This window comes from Pseudopodoces humilis, chromosome 7 (assembly GCF_049639895.1).
Source record: "Pseudopodoces humilis isolate 2021_Gansu_Grassland_sample_001 chromosome 7, ASM4963989v1, whole genome shotgun sequence".
Taxonomy (NCBI): domain Eukaryota; kingdom Metazoa; phylum Chordata; class Aves; order Passeriformes; family Paridae; genus Pseudopodoces; species Pseudopodoces humilis.
In genome coordinates, this window is record NC_142206.1 from 24,168,885 (window position 1) to 24,182,694 (window position 13,810).

Genomic DNA, 13,810 nt, shown 5'->3' on the forward strand with positions numbered 1-13,810 from the left:
TTGCTGTAGCTTTATTTTGGTAGAATTTCCCCGATACATACTTCTACAGAAAACTGTGCTGCTTTTCCTGTGGTTACTAATGCCAGAACATCACTTGACCGTGTAACTTGGCAATATAACTTAAAGCTGACCAAAAGTCTAACCCTCATATCTGCATTGTCTTCTTCCTACTCCCTACACCTGTCTCCTGGGCTTGTTCCTTCCTAATAAATGTATGCTGGATTCTTTACAATTAAAAAAAAATTATATGACCCTAATATGTCAGGCTCTTCCAGCAGACTTCTCTGATGCCTTTGTTTACTTGCCACTGTGTGCAGCTAAGTTGAAACAGAAGCTTCTTTGTCAGCCTGGCCTCTGGTGCATTGTCACACTATTTCCCCACAGGGTTGGATCTTTCTGTCAGCATTACCATTTGCAGCAGTAATAAAGTTAAACTGCAGTTGCATAAATCTGTGAACATTGGGCTTTTTCTTTTTCCATGAGGAAAACTATGATTAGTAAGGAGTGCAGGTTAAGGTTTTTCTTCTAATGACCCCTCTTCTTCTGGGCCCTTCTGTTCTCCTTGCCAATCATGCCCATAGCTACCTTGGAATCTCAGAGAGGAGGGAGAGTGTCTCTGTACAAAGGGCTGTAGATTCCCAGCAAGGCTGGGATGGTAAGGATGAACTCAGAGGCTCGCAAGTTGTGCATGTATGTAGCCTTTAAAATAAAGCTTTGGTCTATGGGATCCTAAAACTATGCTTTCCCTGTTTCTAAAGGCTTCAATAAATGTGGAGTTCGTAATGGTGGCTGCTCCCACCTTTGCTTGCCTCACCCCACTGGTTTCTCCTGTGCCTGCCCCACTGGCATTCAGCTGAAGAGAGATGAGCAGACATGCGACTCTTCCCCAGAGACCTACCTACTTTTCTCTAGCCGTGCTTCCATTCGTCGCATCTCACTGGACACCAGTGACCACACAGATGTGCACATACCTGTCCCTGAGCTGAACAATGTCATTTCTCTGGACTATGATAGTGTGGATGGCAAGATTTACTATACAGATGTATTTCTTGATGTTATCAGGTAGGTTCCAGTCAAGTGCTTGGCCAGTGCCCAGGTCACCCTGGTGCCAGGTGACTAGTGCAGAGTGTGCCAGTAAACTGGGGAGGCTGAGCACTACACCACTACTTACACCTTGTCTTTGGTACACACCATCATGTGTGTCAGTGGACTCACACTGAAGGTGTGTTTAACCTGCTGGAGACTGGGGGAGAAAGTATTAGGGAGGTAGTAGTATGCAGTTGCCCTGTGATTAATGGAGACCCAGGTTTCAGGAGCTACCTGTTCCTCACTGCCATTTCTCATTGATTTCTGCCCAGGCGGGCTGATCTGAATGGCAGCAACATGGAAACAGTTATTGGTCAGGGTTTGAAGACTACAGATGGCCTGGCAGTGGACTGGGTTGCCAGGAACCTCTACTGGACAGACACAGGACGCAATACCATTGAAGTGTCTAGACTGGATGGAAGCTCCAGGAAAGTGCTGATAAATAACAGCCTGGATGAACCTCGAGCCATTGCTGTTTTTCCCAAGAAGGGGTAGGTATGGGGTTATTGGTGGGGCAGGGGTAAGGGCTGCACAGAGGCAGGCTTGAAGAGGAGGTTGGAGGAGGAAGAAGAGATGTGCCATGTGAATCTGCAGGTACTAGCAAGGGGTTGACTCTGAGTTACTTGTAGTAGTCAACCAAACAGTGAATTTGAAGGTTGGGTAGATGCTGTGATAATCAGGTTACAGACTAATTGTCTTTTTGAACCTGAAGAATCTTGCAGTTTCATTCATAACTAAAACCTTCATTAGGCCAAATTAAATGGTCTTTCTTCTTACACTTGCCTTTTATCTCGTTAGGTATCTCTTCTGGACAGATTGGGGTCACATTGCTAAAATTGAACGGGCAAACTTGGATGGCTCTGAACGTAAAATCCTGATTAACACCGACCTAGGATGGCCCAATGGATTGACTTTGGATTATGACACCAGGAGGTCAGTGAAAGATTTTGCTACACTTGCATAGGGTTAAGGGATGTAATTAATTTTTTAGCCCTCTTAGCTTCATTTATTGTAGTACTGTGGGTTTGGGTTTGGTTTTGGGGTGTTTTGGGGCTTTCTTTTTTAGTTTTTATTTCCTGATCCATCTTATGATTCTATGACCTTGGCCAGTAAATGACTAGAAAGTAAAGAGAAGTTGTTTCAATGGAAGCTCACCTCTTTCCCTGTGCCTTCAGGATATACTGGGTAGATGCACACCTTGATCGCATAGAGAGTTGTGACCTCAATGGGAAGCTACGGCAAGTGTTGGTCAGCCAGGTGTCACATCCCTTTGCTCTGACACAGGTGAGATGATTCTCCTGCTGCCACCATTCTCCCTGGTGTGTTGATGAGTTTGTACTGTGGAGTTTGGAAACAGGGAAGTGTTACAATCTGAGGAAATTGTACTAGTAGGTGTAGACAGTCGTCTTTACAGTAAGAGGGTAAGGGTTTGAAAAGGCCTTTGTTTTGGGCCTTCTGCCACTGGGATGTGTTTTTTATGATTATCCTGTGTCTACACGACTAAACATGCTAATAATGGCTGTGATTTTTCTTTGCTGTCTCCCTGAGCAGCAGGACAGATGGATATACTGGACTGACTGGCAAACAAAATCTATTCAGAGAGTGGACAAATACTCTGGGCGGAACAAAGAGACTGTTCTAGCCAACGTTGAGGGATTGATGGATATCATTGTGGTTTCTCCTCAGAGACAGACAGGTAAATAGATGGACCTTGATTCAGGCAAATGCTAAGTGTAGACCAAAAGAACTCCGGAACTACTGCACTGTTGTGGATGTCAAGTAAGAATTGCTTCCTTTTTTATGTTCAAACTATTCACACATCTTCCTTTTACCACGTTCCTTGTCTGCCTGTGACTTTTTAGTCAGGTACATCTTAATGGTGTTCTGTTAAAGCTTTGATAACAAATGTCACTTGTTGTTTACCCAACATTGTGTTAAAACAGAAGAATGTGAGATTTTTATTATTTTTATCTCTGCAACTGTGTTGTGTGGGCTTCTGTCTAAAGATTTCCAGTATATTCCTTTCAAGACTGCCCTAATGCAATTCAGTATCTGGCTATTGTCATCACTTGCTTAGCAGTCAGATGATGGGCATATGCCAAGATCATAATAACTTACCAGATTTCTAAGAAGTATTTCTGGCTGAGCAGGAAAGAAGGTTCTTGCTCTGAGCCCCTTTTTGTTCAGATGTAACATATTCAGAAAATTGTTTGCTCCTTCCAGGTAGTAATGCTTGTGGAGTGAACAATGGAGGCTGCACTCACCTCTGCTTTGCCAGAGCTTCTGACTTTGTCTGTGCGTGTCCGGATGAACCAGATGGGCGGCCCTGTTCTACAAGTGAGTTTATTGAGTGTCACTTGGGTAGTAGTTTTCAAAGGTGTGCCACTGCTGCTGCTTATGCAGTGGCAACCAGAGCAGCTGAGGCTCTCCAGTGTATACAGCTTATGCAGAGTTGAATATTGGAACTAAGGCCAGTGGTTGTGAGCAATAGAGCTTTCTTCTGTCCTTTCTGCTGACAGACTGGGTTTGAGATGGGAAGGCTGCTCATATAAGCTATAGAGGGTTTTGGAAATGGCCTATCAGACTTGTTCATCTCTCCCACAAAGCTGGAGTCCTGCTTATTTTCCTCTGTTGTTCCAGTTCCTGGTGTGGTGCCCCCTGGTCCAGAACCAACCAGCGTAAGTGAGAGAAGTCAAACACCGCCTGGCAGACTAGGTTCTTCAACAACCAAACCTCTCACATCTCTGGAAACAGTGGAAGGAAAGTAAGTGTTCTTGTTCTCGTGGAATTGGGGTGTGAAAGTCCCAGCTTTTGCAAGGTGCCACATACAAGCTGCCTCTGGTTGCTGTCATCCAAATATACCTATTTCTAGCCAAAAGAGGATATTCCAGCTCCAGATTTCACTTTCTTAATGTGTGAAACTATTATGACAAAGGTGCAGAACATTGTTGAGATGGCAAGAAACAGCTGCAGATTCTTTCTGTTTTGTTGAAATGTGTGTGTAGGCTGACTGCGCTGAAGTGTTAAAATCCACCTTTAACCCATGTGTCATTAATTTGATTGATTTTTGAATTTCCTAATTTTGAGAACCTATTTCTGAGAGGAGGGCAGAGGAGTCTGTTGCTTCAATTCACTGAAACATCTCAGACTATACCCATACAGCTGAGGAAACGGTTCTGCCATGTGAAGGGGATAGCTTGCTTGAGGCAGAATAGAATCTTTGCGGCTCTAACATTTAAGCTATGCAGGTAGTTAATGGACTCTTTTCTGCTAATTCCCTACAGCCTGCTATTTATACAGCTGTGATAGATTGACATTTATGGAAAAAAAAAAGTAAGAAACACCTAAGCTGCTGGAGGCTGATGGGAGTTTTTTTCCTGGCCAATAACTGGCCATTTCTGAGAACTGACAGTAGTTTTGACCATTGAAAAGTGAGATCAACCTTTGACCAAGACTCTTTTAAACCTAAGCCCAGGACTTTTCTTGCTCTCTTGGTTTCCGGTTTTGAAAGGTAACAGAGCTCCAGCTGGCTGCTGTCCCCAGGATGTGGCCTGGGCAGGGGCTGGGCTGGGTTGGGCCTGCCAAGACTCCCGGGCAGGGGATGGAGCCTGTGGGGGTCCCCCAGGCCAGGGCTGGGCTCTGCTGCAGCCTCACAGGAAGCCTCCGGGGTGGCTGAAGCTTTTCCCAGGGGGTCCCTGGTTCTAGGCGCTGCTGAGCTGAAATCTGACTCCATGAATACCTGCTGCAGCTTGAGCCAGATTTTAACCTTTTCACTACCCAGATGAGACTTGGAGATTTAATCCTTTTTCCAGAGAGAGAAGAGAGAGAGTGATCAACAGATAAAGAGACAACATAAATAATCAAAGCCAGTGAAGAAAGGAATTAAGCCTCAGATGGGAAGAGAATAAGGAGATGCCTTAATAAGCTGAAATATTCTTTTGTTAAAGCTATGGAGATGGACAATAATGTTCTGAAAAAAACCAACTCCTTTAATTCATGAAAGAGTATTTTGGTGAGAATGAAGTATTTCAAAATGTAGATCTGAGCAAAGGTAATTCATTGATGAAGCTGAGCAAATAGTGAAGTAGTTGTGATCCTATGAGATGGTGGAACAGAATCAGAGAAGTGAGAGTTGCTGAAGACTTTTAGCCCCTACGAAGAAAAGAAAAAAGTTCTGTTCCCAGAAATGATCACAGAGATAAATTAATAGAACCTTTGCCTTTGAATAACTCATCCTTAAAATGACACCCCTTGAATTCATGGCCCATGAACACACCTCAGAGTAGTGTGAAATGAGAGGAGAGGACTGATGGCAGAGTTTTACAGGTGATTAGCATCAGAAAAATAGAAAACCGTGAGAAAACGGTTTTCTTGTGAAAAACTCTCCATAGAATGACAAAAGAGAACTTCTTTTTTCTCTACAGAGACTGATGAAAAAGCTACTATAGTTGGGACTGCTTTAATCACCAAGTTTTGTCTCTATGTTGTCAATTAGACAAGGGAATGGTTGGGTGGTGGGGAAGAAGTTTCTGGAAGTTTTATTCTAGTTTCTTATCCTTGTAGTTTTGTTAATAAACTTTCTTTATTCCTTTTAAGTTTTAAGCCTGTTTTGCCCTTCTTCTAATCCATATCTCACAGCAAGAAAGGAGAAAGTTTTCTAGTGATTTCTTAACTAGTGTTTTAAAACCATGACAGCAGCTCAGCAAAAGAGTGGCTCTATAGTGTGTGGTTGATTTATATACAGAGCAAAACTTGCACTTTGCTGAGTATGACTTACTGGACAGAAATGTCTTTGTGCTGCCTCTGAGACATTTTGATTTTTGCTTCAGCACTGATGCTGAAATTTGTTTCCTGAAAGGTATGAGTACGCCTGTGTACCTGAGAGGCAAATCTAGAATGAATCTGATACAAAGATACTGCAGACTGATAATTGATATATCCGTGCACACCCCCTATATATATGTATATATGTGGTTTTCTCTTCTCTGGATGCAGAATACTGAAGAAGAGAAGACCTGTGTTCTTTAGCTGGAAAGGGAAGGGATATCAGTGCTAGCCCATTCCATCCTGGTTTTTGATACTATTGATACTGTTGATTCTACTTTCAGTTAATAACTGTCCTTCTGTCATTCAGCTGTTCTGACAAAGATGCTAGGCAAGGCTTGTGTACTCGTGCCAATGAGGCGGTGTTGGCCACCATGGGTGAGTTGCTTTTCTTTAACTCTTCTCCACCAGGGTTGTTCCTACAGATGTGCTCAGGACATTCCAGTCCGTAATGTCTGAAACTGAAATTTCTGGAACTCAGACTTGAATTACTCAAATGCCTCTATAGACATTCATTAACCTAGATGGGGACTTTTTCTAATGACTCTTTGGTCTGAAGAATAGTTGTTTTCTTTCATCCTATACCTCATCATTTGGGCTCTTCCCATTAATAATACTCTTTTTCACTGTCTCTTTTGTGTTTAGTTGAAGGTGGTTGACTGTGGTAATTGCTTCCCACTGCAGGAATAACCTGTCAACAGAGGGGTTTAACTCCTCCATTAAAACCCCATTACAAAGATCTTGATGCTCCTTGGTTTGCCAGGGCCTGGGTGGGAGGAAAGTTTACCGTATGTTTGTTTCATATGAAGCTGAACAAAACCCTCTGCTAAATCTTAATGTGCTGACATTTTAGTTTACATACTTCTGTATGGGTAAAACCCCAGCATGAGGCATTGCACCAAGGTCAGTATTATCCAATGAAATATAAAATGAGTGCATAAATTATCCTTGGTATTCACTTTCAGGAGAAGGACTGCATGTCAGCTACATTATTGGTGGTCTTCTCAGCATCTTGTTTATTTTGCTGCTTATTGCTGCTTTAATTATATATAGGTAAGTGATCTTTTTTCCCTCTCCTGGCCAATTGTAAACTCTTGGTTTATAGGAGAAGGAAGTCCCTGAAAGGACTAAATCTTTTTTTATTGTCATTTACAGTCCTTTTTTCCTCCATTGGAAGGAGGGAGTACTTGATAATTTTAATTGCAAGGTTTGAGCCCTGTGCCTCTAAAGTGTTGGTCATGCAGTTCTACTATTTGAAACCTTATTGGCTAAATTTTCTGCAGAGAGCTTATGGGTTATAGACAGGGATGTGAGATAATTCACATCTCAGTAAATGTGTGAGCTTGTGTGCTTTCTTCACCATTTACTGCCATGGTAGCTTTTGTGGTTACATGGCAGTGCCTTGCTGTATTGGTGGCTAGTAAATGGATTCGTAGCTGATGAGCCAGATGAAGCCAGGATTTTCTCTTTGAGGGACAGTGGAGCTGGCTGGAGCCATCCACTCACTGAGCACTCAGGAATTTTGGTTCCTGGAAGTAGGTTCCCGTGACTTTTCTGACATCTCTCTCCCTTTAGGCATAATAAGTCCAAGTTTACGGACCCTGGCTTGGGGAACCTAACCTACAGTAATCCTTCATATCGGACATCTACCCAGGAAGTGAAGATTGAATCGATTCCCAAACCAACCATGTACAACCAGTTGTGCTACAAGAAAGAGGTAAGAGCTGCTTCTAAGGACATGGGAGCCCAGCTCAAGCTGCTGTTGAGTCCTCACTGTGTAGAAAGATTGCAACTTGTAAGCATTTACTTCTAGGATGTAGGAGGACAGCTTCAGTGAATTGTTCAGACTGCTATGGAGATCAGCCAGCAGCACTTCTTCCCCAGTGAGCTGTAGTGAATTTGACCTGTCTTTAGTTCTCTGCTTCTTACCCACTCCTACAGTGTCTTGTATTTCATATGCATTGGGTGTTGGCCCTTGAAAGTACATGAGCCAATTGGAATTGTCTTCCTTGGATACAAGTCCCAGTTAATGATGTTGCACTAAGGTTGTTTTGGACAGTCACCAGGGGAACAGGCAGCCAGAAGAGGTTTGGTAACAAGAATGTGGCTCCTGGCTGTGCATGGTCTGGAGGGGATTGGATAAGGGAAAAAAATAAAGCCCTTACTAAATAGAGTATTTTAAAGGCCATTCAGAGGTGTGTACTTTGTGCCACATGATGGAGAGAGTTTAATATGATATCTTGCAGCGCTTAGTTTCTCCTCTCTTTTCTCCTCAGAAGCTTTCTTATCACTCAGATAGCTTCTCATCTTCCCTCTTCTGATTTCCGTCCACATCCTCACATCAGGTATCACTACTCTGTGTGTTTGATCCTGCCTCCCTCACTCAAGCTCTGTTGTGTGGCTCAAGCACTGTCCGTACTAATTGCTCTTTCTTGGTTTCTCCCCCCAGCTTTTATGTCCTTGCACTAGCTCTACTGTCTGTCAGGAACATATAAGTAATTTTCTGTGGCAGATTCTTTGGTCTGGGCTTTGGCTACTCATAGTCAGTAATATTTTAAAAAAGGCAATTTCTGTTAGGACTATTTATGATTATCTGTTAGATCGCTTAGTTCCTCTAGCAGGGATCACAGACTTATGCAGGGAGGAGTTTTCCCTTACTGTTTTTCAAAGGTACCCAATAGATTCCCCGAATCATCAAGCCATTTTAGCCTTACCTATTAAGGATAAGACAGGATTATTTATCTGGGAATCTAAATCCTTTCCACTTCTCTGTTAATTCCAATGTTCCTTGATATACCCAGATGTATATTTCCCTACGCCCTTCACTTTCTCCTCAGGGATAGATCAGATGCTCCTTAGTTGTCAGTGAGCTGAGTTAGATTTCACTACTTACATCTCAGTGTGGGCCTTTTAGCCTCTGATCATTTTCGTTGTTTCCCTATAATCTCCTTACCCTGTGTCGCTGTGAGACTTGGACTCAACAGTAGTATTCCAGCTGTGCTTTGCTGAGAGGTGAATCTAGAATGACTCAGATGTAAAGATTTTCAAACCTAGAATTGATCTCCTGCCTACTTTTACCATGATGTTTTCTGCTTCCCATTTTCTTTGGTGGGGTTTTTTTGCTTCCTTTTTAGGCTCAGTGTTCTTACTCTCTTCTGTCAGGGAATATGTATAGTTGAATGAGAAGAGCAGCCTCATCCTCATTCCCCTTCCACAAATGAAGAATCATGGAGTTTGGAATGAAAGCCCTTGCAGGGAGGACTCACCTGGGGGTGGTAAAAAACTAAAGGATACTTAAAATGGGTTCAGTCATTGTGGCAGTTAAAGCCAGTAGCTGTTTACATGGTGGTCCAGCTTTTTGTCTGCTTCACTGTCTTCATTCCAGCTCTGCATTGCTCTTTGCTATGTTTTTCCATAGATGTATTTTTTTCATTCATCTGCCTTCTCCCTAGACTGGTCCTGACCACAGCTACACTAAGGAGAAGATCAAGATTGTGGAGGGAATATGCCTTTTATCCAGTGATGATTCCGAATGGGATGACCTGAAGCAGATTCGGAGCTCCCGTGGAGGGATCCTCCGGGACCACGTCTGCATGAAGACAGATACGGTCTCTATCCAGGCTAGTTCTGGCTCACTGGATGACACCGAAACTGAGCAGCTGCTACAGGAAGAACAGTCTGAATGCAGCAGTGTTAACACAGCAGCAGCCACTCCTGAGCGGCGAGGCTCACTCCCAGACACAGGCTGGAAACACCAACGCAAGCCCTCCACAGAGAGCGAGGTTTAAAGTACACGTGACTTTGGAAACAGTCGTACCTTCCCTACCCTCTGCTCTGCACAAAAAAGACAGGACTCTGCCTGCCTTGCAAGGAAGGGCGCAGAGACCAGCCTCTCTTGCAAGGGGCCTGAGACTGGGACTGCCTTTCAGCATGGAGCTTGGGCAGCTGTGTTGTTGTGGTTGGAGAAGGAGGATGGGTGGGTTGATTGGAACCCAGAGACCCTTTTGACTCATTTTCACTGTCTGTGGTTTATTTATATGTTCCCTTTTCCTGGAAGCTGCCACATTAACTTTTGCAGTGACTTGTCTGGCCTGAATCTGGTTAGGAGTCTCTGTTCCCTGGCAACCTGCAAGTCCTGTGCCATCCAGCTCACAGTCAATGCCCATGAAGAGAGCAGAGCTGCCTCATTGCTGGCTCCTGGTCACAGAAGTACCCCATGTCATTCCAGCACTAGCAGCACTCTTTGAGGCTTTGTGTTGAGGGGTCTCTGATGTAAGAGAGGTCTTGGTAGAGATGGGATATACTTTGGGGCTCAAGAGGACACTGACACAGCATCAGGTCACCTTGTAAAGGCATAAAGAGGGTAACCACAGTTGCCAAGACTCACTTCATGAGAACATCACTGCTTACTTTCATATCTGCTACTAAAAACTTTAAGGAATGCTCAGATTGGAGCACTGTGTCTGTTGCTGGCAGTGGACACTGCTCCTGTTCTCCCCTTTCTTCTTAAAACATGTTTCTACTCTGCAAAAACAAGAGTCAACAAATGGTCCTTTAAGAACTGTTCCGGAATCTGAGTGCTGGACTTGAGACAAGAAGAGACTGGTATTTTACGTAGCTCTACAGAGCTAATGGGAGGAAATGGATCTCAGCAAGACCTAAATTTTACTGATCTTTGCATAACTGATACATAAAAAAAGAAAAAGAAAATTTGCTAGGTCCCCACAAGTCCCAATTCTGCAAGGTCCCAATTATTTTGGCCTTTAGGACCTTGGATTACCATAATAAGGGAAAAGAGAATTCCTAGGTCGAGTCTTTCCCAGGAGAATGCTCAGTGCTGACAGTTAGGAACTGCTTTATTACTAGGCTGCACCCATTTGACCTAGAATGGAAGACAATAATCAGGGAGCTGCAAGAGCCATTTGAAGTAGTTGTTTATCAGATAGAATTGCACTTTAAGTTCTTCTGTTACCACTAAATAACTCTCCTTTCCAAATAATTTTTCCCATCAGCTGCATGAGCTTCAGATGTTCTCTGGCCTCCAAGACTCTTACCCTATAGGGAATGTCATCCTACCCTTGCAGCCAAAACCCAGCAGGATTTGGAGTTGGGTCTTGCATGCTCCCAAGGACTATTGCCACTTCTTCATATTCTCCTTTCATCTGTTTGTTCAAAAAGAAAAAAGAGAAAATATTGCTTGACACTTCTTCAAAAATGAAATTTATATTAACCCCTCAAATCACATGGTAAAATATTAAGCATTAAGCCAGATTCTTGGAAGCAGAACTTCCCAGTGAAGAATTTCTCATTGAAATTAACAATCACAAAGAATTTCTCACTGAAATCTTTATAACCTCTTTTATCGCCTGGAAAGAGGTCAAGTACATTCCCACCCGTGGTGTAAAGAGAGCAAAACATACACTGGGGTATGGTTCAGAGGTAGGGGGAGGGTACATCTCCCATGCAGTATTTTTTCCAGCTGATTAAAAAGGAGAATCATCCTACTCTGCTTGAACTTTGTTCATGTACTAGCAGGCCTGCTACCCCTGTAAAACACAACAGTTGCCAGTGGTTTGCCTGTAGTTTTCACAGCAGAGATATCTTTGTAGACAGGGGAAGGTTGCAGCTTCAACCTGGCTAGGTGGCTTGAGACTCTGTCCCTAACTGCACCATTGGGCTGACTGGTGTATATTCCTGTGGAAAATTAACTGGAGCTAAGGCTTGGATTTCCCTGTCTTAATGTGGGACTCTTCCCTACTCCCAGAGGGATTTATCTTTATTTTTTTAAATTAGATTTTTATTTAATTATTTATTTGACTCCAGCCTTGGAAGCATTGATTTTGTTGGGCAGAGGCACTTTTGGATTGAGGTGTGGACTCGACTGGGAACTGAGAAAGGAGTGCATATCATTGACATGGACCCTGCCCATCTAAGCCACTTCATGCAGGGACAACATCAGAGGGCTCAAGCATAGGCAGAACAATCAATTTGAGCAGAAACCATGTGCAGGGGCAGGGGCATCAGGGCTGGGAGTGGGGAGATTGGGGAGGAAGGCTCTGACTTGTAGGAGAGCAGGGTTTCTTTGGGTTTTGGAATGGGTTGTAGTTTTTTTTCCCCATAGCTTATGTGACCATGCACCAAAATCCTGAAGTGGGACAGGGGTGAAGGGAAACATCTGCCCAGACCTGTCACTTAAGATTAAATCAGCCTGTCAGAATAACTGCTGTCCAAGTCTCAAGTGTGGAATGGAAAGGTAAAAAACAGTCAGTCTTTTCAACAACTCATGGTGTTTGTGATCTCCACCTTGATCAATATTCTCTGCTGCTTTAGGAGAGACCCTGCGCACTCCAGCCTAACAGCCATTCATAACTGCTCTCTGCTCCCTTCCTCAAATTATTATGGTGAAAAGGATCAATAAAATGTCACACAGCCTCCTCTACCAGTGAGGTGGGCAGAAATTTGTGTCTTTTTCCTAGAGACAGCCCCAGTGAGATGCTGCCTTGGGGATGCATCATGGTTCCCCATTCTGGGGAAGAGAAGACCCTCGTTGCACTTAGGATGTTAAGAATGTAGAAAGGCTACTGGAGGATGATCTCTTGAGCACTGATTTACTATGTAAAAAGCAAACCTCTCTCCTGTCTGTCCCGAGCTAACGTCAGTGATTTCCGTGTGTTCCTGTGTAATGGTTTTAACGTTACTCACTGGATACATTGGATTTTCTGGAGTTATTTAACCACTGTGTTCAATATTTTAGGGGTCGATGATAATTTAATATAAATTTAGCTTTTCTTAACCACTCTGCCTGGCTTTTGGTTGTGAATCATGCATGCTATTTGGACTCTCCTCTGAATGAGGGACTCCCAAACCTGTTCAGACAGCCTCAACTTTGCTTCATTTGAGAGAAGGAAGAAGGTAGGAACAGATTTGGGTTCTTAGAAACCTGATTGTAGTACCCCTATGATTTTGAATCAAGGGCCCAATATCTATACTCACTTTTGCAGATTCCTTCACACATGTATTACCTCTCCCTCTGCCTCACCTGGGCATATGGCTTTTTTCCCCCCACTTTAACATGGCAGCAGCAGAAGAGGCTCTTCATTTTGGCATGTATTAGGACTGTAGAGATCTCAAGCCTCTTCTGAGTGGAAAATAAAGCTCTGGGGAAGAGCTGCTTTTTCTTTCTGTAGGAGGTTTAGTTCAAGCTTCTGTTGCCTTTTTTGATAACCAAGAGTTTAAATAGTACAAAAAGCTTGAGTAATGAATGAAACATCCACTAATACCTAACACTGCAGTACTCGTGCCAATCTTGTAACACATTCTGTCCCTTTCTGACAAAAGAACCACCTAAAATATTTAAAACAACTGTATTTCTGCTCATTTCACAGTTGAAGCACAGTGCAGAAGCCATTTCAGTCAGGTCATGAAAAAGCTGCCTTACTTTCAAAAAAATGGTGTTTACATGGCATGGTGGGGAGAGGATAGTGTTAAGATAAATAGCACTTGTGTGCATTGCACTATGCTGTCCCTTGCCTTCTATTCTGATATTTTTTTTTTCTTCAGTTTTTTAAGCTGAAGTGAAGAAACAATGGAGGGAAAAACACTCTGCTCCAAAAACAGTTCAGAGAGTAGGTCAGGGGGGAAAGGACACTGTGAGCCATCTGAGCCAATCTCCCTGATCAAGCAGGGTAACCCCAGAGCACATGGCACAGGGCTGTATCCGGACAGATCCTGTGATCCCCAGTGAGGGAGACTCCACAACTTCTCTGGGCCATCTTCCAGCGCACGGTACACAGTAAAGAAGTCCCTATTAATGTGGAATTTCCTGTGCATCAGTTTCTGCCCGTTTCCTCTTGTTGCTTGCACCACCGCGCAGAACCTGGCTCCATCCTCTGACACCTCC

The 13,810-nt window shown here is 43.4% G+C and overlaps 1 protein-coding gene across 1 annotated transcript in view; it reads left to right on the forward strand.

The window, feature by feature from the left end:
* The window catches only part of LRP4 (LDL receptor related protein 4), an 84,640-nt gene extending 71,623 nt beyond the window's left edge, over positions 1 to 13,017 (forward strand). Inside the window, exons 28-38 of the mRNA XM_014251869.2 lie at positions 759 to 1,062; positions 1,359 to 1,577; positions 1,885 to 2,019; positions 2,262 to 2,370; positions 2,638 to 2,782; positions 3,310 to 3,423; positions 3,727 to 3,850; positions 6,221 to 6,288; positions 6,876 to 6,963; positions 7,486 to 7,627; positions 9,363 to 13,017. Of these exons, the coding sequence (XP_014107344.2) occupies positions 759 to 1,062; positions 1,359 to 1,577; positions 1,885 to 2,019; positions 2,262 to 2,370; positions 2,638 to 2,782; positions 3,310 to 3,423; positions 3,727 to 3,850; positions 6,221 to 6,288; positions 6,876 to 6,963; positions 7,486 to 7,627; positions 9,363 to 9,698 (1,784 nt within the window). The 3' untranslated portion in view covers positions 9,699 to 13,017. The remainder of the gene's footprint in view (positions 1 to 758; positions 1,063 to 1,358; positions 1,578 to 1,884; positions 2,020 to 2,261; positions 2,371 to 2,637; positions 2,783 to 3,309; positions 3,424 to 3,726; positions 3,851 to 6,220; positions 6,289 to 6,875; positions 6,964 to 7,485; positions 7,628 to 9,362) is intronic.
* Positions 13,018 to 13,810: the final 793 nt, after the last annotated feature.